Here is an 11,322-nt window from a genome sequence, read left to right on the forward strand (position 1 = left end):
GTCCTAATACATTAACGACATGTTGAAAATGAGCGATGATTTTATGCTAGAGAATTTGACTTGGGCTGATTTCCGTCGTTGGTGATGATTGGACAATATAAAAAATAACACAAATAATAAGTCACACGCAATATCAAGTTGGTAGATTATATTATCATGATGTCCAGCTAATAATTTATGATAAAATTTCAAAAAACTATGAAACCAGTAAAAGAATAATCACCAAGACTATATACTCTTTGGCCGGCCATGTATTTAGAAGTTGGATAAATATCTTGAATGTTAATTATACTTACCGTACATATGCTATGACTTTAGGTTTTGAAGAGCACTTAATTATATATGCTAGCTACTTGATTGACGGAAGAAAAATCCTTATTTATTTTATGGTATAAATTATTTTTTATTATATTTTTTCATTATATCTGTTTATCGTTTATTGTTTTTTTCTTCCCTTATTTTATCAAAATAAATAGATAAAAATTTTCAATTGAAAATAAGCTTTATTAATTTGTTATAATGTTTATTATATATTAAAATATCTTATTTAATCCAATTTTTATTTTTAGATTAATTTAGAATTGAGTTTGAATTTTTTTAAAAAAAAATTATATTACATCTTGACGTAATTACTAAAAAGATTATAGTAATTTATAACACCACAAATAAACTGCATAGTTTATTATTGGTTAATAAATTGCTGCATATACAAAATAAAATTCAAACCCTCAACATTTAATTAAACGAATAAATAAATTAATTATTAGAAAAATCCAACTTAATTATATTTTTACTTTATCTACTACTTTTATTCTTATGTTATACATAAATTAATCGCCTAATAAATAGGTGACATCTTATATACACCCCTACTTATAGAATAACGTACTCTAATAAGTTGGAAAAAATATATATATTCTTGGAATTGAGTATATTATACGAACCTATCCTCATAAATCGACGAACTCCATTCCTTAACGTTTGACGTAAAAGCCAATAATGACCAATATTTCAGTAATGTCTCAAACTATAACTGTGTCCTCTCTTTTGGAATCTCTCTTTAGACAATACAAATTCCAAATTAATATGCTAACTACCCAAATCAATCATACCAAGAAACATTGACATTTTGATTGATTACAACAGTAACAAAATATAAAATAAAAGGAAACTGAGATTCTTAAAAATAATTATTGAATTGTGTATACATAGTTTATGGGTTTTTCACTAAATTAACTTCAATATAAAAGTTGGAATGGTGTAATACGTCTATATTATAATAAAATAGTATAATATGTTGTTAGGATGTTAAAATTTACGTTAATCAGAAAATGCGATTAATGATTACTGAAGTTTGAATCAGTTAAAAAAAAATTATTACTAACCATTTTTATAAAATTGAATATGTGACTAACAATTTACATTTTAGAAATTCTTCCTTATAGTAACGATTTTTTTAAAAAGAAATTTTCTGAAAATCATTATCCACGATTTTTGTGATTTTTTGTCATTTTTAAAATTGATATTCACAATTTTTATTTATACTAACTATCTTCTATCTTTTATATTCACGTATTACACAAAAATATGATAATATTAATGTAAATCACACCTTATTTTTTAATATAAAAAAATGGCCCCTTTTCAATATCCAATTGAATTGCACCACTTGCGAGTAGATCCATGGATTCCATAAAATAATCATCACTTGAGGCATCAACTAACCATGTTTGTGAAATTGGAATTTGGGATATTGGATCTGTATATAACTACGAAGCACGGACATTTCGTTGAGTTGTCGTGTGTCCGCGTGTCGGACACATTTTGAATATGACATTCACCGATATTCGTTTGATATATGTGTCTACTGTGTTCAACCGTGTCTTAATAAAAAAAATAAAATTCTTCTCCGAGTACACCTAGATACACCTAAATACCATCACATGTCAGCTTATCATGTCTTACTCTTAACATATATTTTAAAATAAATTTAGATATACTATATATTATTATTTATTAAAATAAAAAATATTTTAAATACTTGATATAATTAAAATAAGACATTAAAAATAATTAAAAATTTTAATTTATATTTTAATATCAATAAAATATCAAAATATCATTACGATTTAATTAAAAAATACTTTATATTTTATATGTATGCGTGTCCCCGTGTCATATAAGATTTTAAAATTTGCGTGTCAACGTATCCCGTGTCGTGTCGTATCGTGTCCCGTATCTGTATCAGTGTCTATGCATCATAGGTATATAATATATTGTCATTGGAACAAGTAAGAATTATTAACATTGATGAATTTGTGAAAATTGGCCAATAATTCAAGTTTAGTTTAAGGATAGAACAAATTAGAAACTTAATAATAAGTACTATATATGTTACTTTCACTTATTATTATAACTATAGACATAATTACTTTCATTTTCATTGTGATTGTTTATCTTATAACATAAAAACACGCTTTGAAATTATAGCTGGCTGTGATTCATTTACTTGTTCTACTGTCTTATTAGATGAATTAATATTGGCTCTATTATATGAAAAACTAGAAATAGACAAGAATAATAAAAAGATAGATTTTTGACACACTGAGTTTTATGATTTTATTATGACAATATAGGAATGATAAGAAAATTTCTATACTCAACCATCAAAATATATTCATATAAGAGAAGCTTTTACATTCTTATAAAACATGCTTTATTCCTCTTTTTAGTCGATGTGAGACTTCACACTAGGTCTGAAGGTTACTTGTTAGCTTGTAAAAACAAAAAGCAGAGATTTCGTTAAGAAAAGTATTCATCAAGGCATCAGAAAATTTTGATTTACAGTTTGTGGTGAGATGATCAAATATAAATGATTATATTAGTAAATCAATCTTTTTTTAATCAATAACCAATAAACAAGTAACGATTAAAGATTTGAGTTATTAATATAAAAAAAAAAGAATTTTAAAGGAAAAGAAAAAAAAAAGTATTTGCTAATTGTTAGCTACAAAATATTGGTTTTGGTTTTTTTCTTAATATTAAATTAAATTAGTATTTTTATGTGGCGGTCAATTATAAACTTGGTTAATTTCTAGGTGAAAACTCAGGTGAAGTCGACTTCACGTGAAATTGATATCTGAGATCCTTTAGATGAAAATTTAGTCAAATCGGTTAAATTATCTAATGACTCTCAAGGTCGTTGCATCTCAGTTCCTATAGAAGCAGCTCCAATTCTTGGACAAAATATATGACTTTTTCTTTAGATCGTTGATAAGAAGCTCCACCTAAAATGGAAAAAAATGCACATATTTCTAAGAATCCAGCAAGTCTAAAATGGGAAAAAGTAGTTGATAAATCACAAAGATGCCTTAAAATTATTTTTTTTTTAGGTTTAAGATTATGGTCAAATTGTCGGTTGTTGTTAGTAAATTTTTGCACTAATTTAACATTATTTTGCATGTAATAATATTATTAACGTAAATAGTTTATTGACGGTTTTATTATTGGTATATATTTAATATTTAATATTTAATTTTATTATATAATTAAATTACTGACAGATAAATTGTCACTAAAAAAACAAATTATTTTAATTTAAAAAACTTTTTTTTAATTACGTACCGGCTACCTAATCATCGTTAAGGATTAAAATAATATATTACTAATTAATGTCCTAATCGTCAGTAATAAAATTTTAAATTAATCTATAATAAAAAATATAAATATATATTACTCAGGCCAACAAGCAATATATAGAACCTTCCTGATATATATCCATCATTAACTGAGATTACCTCAGATAATACAATTTCAAACCATGATTAATTAGAATGCTGCAACTACTAATCAAACAATGACCAGGAAGATGTCATTATCTCATAACTAATAGTTTAACTTGTGAACTAACATCTATATTATATTTATTTTTGTATAATATATAATTTTACACTTCATTATTTCACCAATACTATACCTAGAAGTAATAGCTTTGGTATTGCCTCTTACATTCTCTACCAATTCTTCTCCTATATATATATATATACACTTCAATTTGGAGGTATTATTAGCTAGGTTAGGCACATTGCCATTCCAAGGAACATTCTGTAGCTTTGACCTACTTTTGGAGGGTAGATCTAGAACAAAATCCATAAGCTTAGCTTGCCAAACCTATTTACTACTTAATTAATTAGTTACCGTGTAGGGACAAAAGATAACTCATTGATTTCTAATAAATATATGAGAGTGTGAAATAAATTTCTATTTACATCTTACTTTAATTTTTCTTTTGATTTTAAATTTTTAATACTTAAACATAGGGATATAGGGGTGGTAACGGGTGGGTAGGGGCAGGTTTTTACACTACCCGACTCCGTCTCGCCTTATAATAACATGTATAGAATTGTTTTGTTTTTATTCTTGAGTAGTAAAAAATTGAACTCTAACCTGTCTCAGCGGGTACCCGACCCACCTCCCCGTCTCTATAATGATTAAAATTTAATAAATAAAATAAAATTTTAAAATTTATATAATCATCGTCACATACATAACATAAATAAAAATAAAATTTTAAATATAATACAATATTATTAATCATTTTACTAATTATTTTATATATCTTACATATATATTATATATTAAAATTACCAAAGTGAATAAGGACGAATATTATTTAAATTTGGTCCTGTTCCGACCCTGCCCAAAAATTTACCCTGTTAAAAATTTGTCCCAATGTGAAACGGATAATTACCTATTCCAAACGAATAAAAATGGAATGAATAACTGCGAATTCAGGTGGTGTTGCGATCCCTATACGTATATGCTTCCCATCTCATCTCTTTTCCTTTTTAGGATCCTCCAAGTTAATAATAAGCATATACATATACATCTCTCTCTCATGTAAAAAGCATAAATGCAGCATAATTATTGCAAAATTAATTTATTAAAGTATTTCAATTTCTTTAAGTGAGATGGTTGCTGGTGGGAAAATCTCTAAACAAACACTAATGAATAAAGAAAAATGTTATTGTATATATTTGAATAATGATAGTATATATTCTCATCCTGTGCTTGTTGTACATGTATAGCCTTTATTAGGGTCAAAATTCAAAGGCAATAATTAATGGTTAATGCACAAGATCTCAACGAATTGTTTATTACATTTTTTAAAAATCCATGTACACATATATAGTGGATATACATGAACCTGCTTTCTTCACATACATATTTTGTAATTGGTTAAAGTATTAATAATAAACTGCATTGTAACTACTATTTAAAATAAATAAAAAAAATCAATAATCCATCTTATTATATATTACGGACATTATAAATATTTTAATTTTGGATTTATATATATATGTTATGTATGTATGTATGTTATTATTAAGTCACCGGCATTATTTGGAAGATAAAGTTACGTATAATATTTTCATACAGCAACCTTTTATTACTTTAGATAGTGAATATGCTTAAAAATTAAAATAAAAAAGGTTTAAAAAGAGTGATATATATAGGCTAATCTTGTCTTTTTACTTATGCAACGCAAATGTCCATACGTTATGCTAGCCTTCTACCAACTATATATCATTTCAATAATATTAGAGAGATAAAAAAAAAAAACTAAAACTTATCTTATTTAATATTTATTAATTATCGTAATAATTAATAAATATTAAATAAAATAAATTATGTCTATTTTTTATTAAATTTTGTTGTTTATAAAATATTTTTGATATTATTTTATTTGAAAGGCAAATAAAAGATATAAATTTTTTATTTTTATTCATTTTCACATTTTTATTTTTAAAAAATACGATAAAATTAACACATACATAAGTTTCTTGTTGATGGCAATATAAAATGAGATTTGTCATGCTCTCTTTTATTTGTCCAGGCTTTTTTTATTAACTTTATACTAATTATTTTTAATAAATAAAAAATGAATTTTAAATCTTTTAAATTATAAAAATTTTATTATTATATTATAGAATTATTTTAAAAAAATAATAAATAAATAAAAATACATAATAATTATATTTTTAACACAAATAAATTACTATTCAATATTTCAATCTATTCAAGTTCGTTGAAGTTTGTTAATATTGAATGCTCAATCTGAAACCATTGAATGCTACCATGTAAGTCCATGATTATATTCGTATTGTTGTTCCACACATTTAAAAGATGAGAGGAGAAAGTAAACATAGGCAACCGTACGTGTTCTCTTTCTTACAGTTTTCACTTTTTCAAAATTCTCTAATGAGTTGAAGAAAATACAGAGGAGGAAAACGACAAATCGATTAGATATACCTAATAATAATAATTTTACAAAAGACTTTGCGCGTTCATTTTAATTATTACAAAAATAATTGCTTACGTACGAAGGCCAATATATGATAATAATAAAGTAATGGTTCGTTGGTGACTAGCTACTTCTTATTATATTATCTTATGAAGAAATAAAAATAGTAACATAACGAAGTGTCAAAATTATTACCAGCTAATTTAGCAGTTACTTTATTAGTAATTGATTGATTTGTGCATGGATTGCTTTGTCTCTTTCAAATCCAAATGCGCGTTCATCCGTAGCCCACTTGGGTTACATGTAAAATATCTCTATATAAAAACATCCATATATTTATATTTAACTATATTTTATATATACTAAAATTAATCATTAAAATTAATATTAATATAAAATATATATTAAAATATAAATATAAATTAAAAATAAATTAAATTATATATATTTATATATAAGTATATTAATGACTAATTTTAATGGCTAATTTTGATATATAAATAATATTTTTAAAAAGCATTAAACTAAAAGTCTAATAAAATTATAAATATTATAAGTTGGATTGGTCTAATGATTAGTTCACTAATTCGATATCATTTTGTGTATATAGTAATTCATTGGTTAATGACAAACTCTTAAATGAAGCTCCAATTCGTAATGACGAATTAATATTTGGTCTGTCAAACTAAAAGATACCGTAAAAAAAATATAATAAAATCATGAATAATATTTGGTAAAATAATGTATACTATATAAATGTGATTATATTTATGTAAAATCTAATATGACAAATTGATTTAAGAATTGTATTGTTGTAATGCAGGACAACAACTGGTTAAGGTGTGTGCTCTTCACGTTGCCAACACAAGAGGATTAATAGTCAAATTATACATGTAATTTAGTAATTTAGTGATTTGCATTGTGACTTAATACTAAATAAATGAAGTTATGATAAGTCAGTATGCTACACTCAATTGGATACAACTTTAGTGCCGACTTCATTTCCTTATTCAGATGTAAAACGTATGCCTATTTGAATTTATATATATTTAAGATTCGTCACATAATTTCATAAGTTTGATTAAATTATTATTTAATAATTTTTAAATTTTAACTTCATATAAAAATAATTACACGTGATCTTCACCATATTTTAATCGTTTTAAGGTTATGAGTCTATCTTAATTAGAGTAATAACCTAAAAGTAATCTCAAAGGTTAAGTTGGAGAAATGTACAAAGAAAAGAAAATATAGAAACATTGAGAGATATAAGCTTTTATATATGAGTTAAGACTTTGTTATTAATTGATGAAAAAATATATATTTATTTATTTAAAAATAAGAGAGATGTAGAATTTAAATATGTAAAATATTTGTCTCAAAACATATTTTTCTTTTGTATTTTTTGATAATAATAATAATAATAATAATAATAATAATAATAATAATAATAATAATAATAATAATAATAATAAGCCTTATAACATTTTAAAATAAAATTGTGGACTTCAATTTTCACATACATAAAAGTTAGGTCAAGCCAAGTAATTAAGAGAATAGAAATATTCATCCGTTTATACAAGGTCTTATAATGCATGGTAGATGGACAAAGCTAGTTTCATATGACTTTTAGAAAGAAAAAATAATATATATAATGTAGTATAGTACATGAAATCATTATCATATACACACCAACCACAAATGTGAATTGGGGAATGAAAGAAACTATATAAAGGGGGTGGGAATGCCTTTGCTAAAGCATACACAAACCCTTAATTAAGATTAAAAAACATGGGGTCCCTAATGGCCTCTACACTCACTCTTGTATTAGCAATTATATCTCTTTGCTTCCCATCTCAAATTTCAGCCAATAACTACCGCTACTCATCTCCACCACCACCACCTAAAGAGCCTTACTACTACCACTCTCCGCCGCCACCGGTGCACTCCCCACCTCCACCATACTACTACCACTCTCCGCCTCCTCCAGTTCACTCGCCTCCTCCACCATACCATTATTCTTCTCCACCACCACCACCTAAAAAGCCTTACTATTACCACTCTCCTCCTCCTCCAGTTCACTCGCCGCCACCACCATATTACTATCACTCTCCGCCTCCTCCAGTTCACTCGCCACCTCCACCCTACAAATATCCTTCTCCTCCACCACCCTACAAATACTCATCTCCACCACCACCACCCTACCATTATTCTTCTCCGCCGCCACCACCAAAGAAACCCTACAAATACCCATCTCCTCCACCACCAGTTTACAAGTACAAGTCTCCTCCTCCACCACCCTACCATTATTCTTCTCCTCCACCACCACCAAAGAAGCCCTACAAGTACTCATCTCCACCGCCACCACCCTACCATTATTCTTCTCCTCCTCCTCCACCAAAGAAGCCCTACAAGTACTCATCTCCACCGCCACCACCCTACCATTATTCTTCTCCTCCTCCTCCACCAAAGAAGCCCTACAAGTACTCATCTCCACCACCACCAGTTTACAAATATAAGTCTCCTCCTCCACCAGTTTATTCACCACCTCCACCACATTACGTCTATGCTTCACCTCCTCCACCATACCACCACTACTAGATGGTGGTTTATTTAGCATAGAAGTTTACAACTATTATCCTACGTGGTAAGCTTCCACCTTTTTCCTGCAACCAAATATTATGGAAGATAGTAATAATAATAAAATAAAGTGTATATTATGGATTTCTTATGTATATATATATATATATATATATATATATATATATATATATATATATATATATATATATATTTATGTATTTTTATTTAATAATTTAAATTAAAAATATTTTATAATATAGTATGAAAACTTATATTAGAAAAATAATTATTTATATTATTTTTTTCTATGATGTAATTTTTTTTAGAGAAGTGTTATTATGGAATAATATTACAGTTTTATAAGTGAAAGATAAAGAGTTAGATTTTTAATAAAACAAAAAAAAATAATAGTATAAAATAAATATAAAAAAATAATATATATAAATAGAAATTAAATAAATTTAAAGGATATTCTTATTTAAAGAGATATATTAAAAATATAATTATTTAATTATTTTTTTTATTAATTTAAACTTTTGCATAAAAATAATATATATCATGACATCTTAAATAATTAAAATTTTAAATTTTAATATAATTTTATACATATTAAATATATAATTATTTATATTTTTATTATTTAACATTTTAAACTTTAAAAAAAGAGTTTTGTATTTTTAATATGCCGCCAAGCATTGACCCTACTCATTTTTCTTTACACAGCAACGTGCGAGCTATTAATCAGATAATACTTTTCTTCACTTTAAATCTCACCCAGAAAATTTAAATCGCGTGCATTAATACTCTTAAATGGAATCAAGATATTTTTCTCGTTTTTATTCGGAGTAATTTGGTTTGAAAAGTCACAAATGCAAAGTCACATTTATTATTAAAACGTCATACTACCAATATTATTAGGAGTAGTTTGTTATAAAAATCGGTAATATTAAAGAAATAATAAAAAGTAACTAATAATTAGACAACAACAAATTTGTACAATAAAAATATTTAAAATTTAAAATTATAAATTCTAAATTTTTATTAATTAATTAGTAATAATTTTTTTTATTGTTTCCTGGACAGGGACAGATTGACTAATAATATGTGTTCATATGTTTGTATTTTGTAGGGTTTCAAGAATATTTCAAATAAATAAAGTGATGGATATAACAGAATGAATGAAGCACTTCAGTCTTCAACATTATTATACGAGAAATCCATGGGAAACAAAGTTTCCGCATTTTGTTTTGTTTACATAAGAAAAAGAAGTGTCAAAATGTTTTCTTTATAATATGATTGGTTCCATTCCAATAATTTCCTTTTGTATGTTTCCCTTTATGTATTAAAATTCTTAATTATTATTGTGTGTTTGCGGAGTTGTAAGGCACTGCTTTGGCAAGTATCATTGACAATTACATGCATTTCTTGTGGTTATAATGGTTTCCAAGCCAATTTTATAATTTAAATAAATAAAATTTTCTCATTATTTGCATACTATTTATTTGCTTTAGAATTAGTCCGAATCTCTAATATACACTCCGCATCACTTAAATATTCTCATTTAAAGCTAAAAAAAATTTAAATTTATATCCAAGGTTCACGTGCAAATTTTATTACAAGTTAATACATATATAATTAAAATAAAAGTAAAATAAAAAATAAATTTTTAAAATTTATATTTTGGACAAATTATTCTAAAATGTTGTATTTAGTTATTGTCTCAATATAAATGAGATAAAGATAAAAATACACAAGAGTATATAAACATAAGAAGATATTAATTTTATGTTGTGTTTGGTAAGTTACAAGACAAAAAATTATAAAAAAAATTAGTTTTTCAAAGTTAAAAATTTATGTCTTCACATTTTAAAATTAAAAGACACACAATATATGTTTTTAATGGGTGTTTGTGTATCACTATATCTTTTATCATTTTTGTCTTAATAAATAAACAATATACATGTATTCCCTGTACTCTTATATCTATGTTTTGATAAATATATATACCATCACTAGCAGAACCATCATCATCAACAGAACCACCACCGAAGCAGCATCATCATCGATAGAACCACCACCCGAAGCAGCATTGCCGAACCAACATCATCGTTAACAAAACCAATTGTCCATCTTCCTAAAGAAGCAGATAAGAGATTCGTACGGAGTGTAGCCTCGGTCAATGGCTACTCCGCTAGTTCTACGAAGCACTTATCCATAATGCCTGGTTCTAGGGTTTTGAGAAGCCCTCTCAGTGATGAAGAGATTTGGAAACGCCTCAAGGAATCTGGATTTGATGAGGAATCGATTATGCAGAAAGACAAAGCTGCCCTTATTACTTACATCACTAAGCTCGAAGCTACACTAAACGTATTTGCAATATAGCTAACTCTCTAACTAGTTGTAGCTCCTCCCATCAGTCCATCCGACAAGTTGCA

The 11,322-nt window shown here is 26.2% G+C and overlaps 1 protein-coding gene across 1 annotated transcript; it reads left to right on the plus strand.

Moving 5' to 3' along the window:
• The first annotated feature begins 7,988 nt into the window (after nt 1-7,988).
• LOC112751906 (uncharacterized) lies at nt 7,989-10,379 on the plus strand. The gene is made up of 2 exons (XM_025801231.3): nt 7,989-8,951; nt 10,017-10,379. The coding sequence occupies exon 1, from the start codon at nt 8,096-8,098 to the stop codon at nt 8,903-8,905; it is 810 nt and encodes a 269-aa protein (XP_025657016.1). The 5' UTR covers nt 7,989-8,095; the 3' UTR covers nt 8,906-8,951; nt 10,017-10,379.
• The last annotated feature ends 943 nt before the right edge of the window (nt 10,380-11,322 follow it).

The sequence above is a fragment of the Arachis hypogaea genome, chromosome 15 (assembly GCF_003086295.3).
Source record: "Arachis hypogaea cultivar Tifrunner chromosome 15, arahy.Tifrunner.gnm2.J5K5, whole genome shotgun sequence".
NCBI lineage: Eukaryota > Viridiplantae > Streptophyta > Magnoliopsida > Fabales > Fabaceae > Arachis > Arachis hypogaea.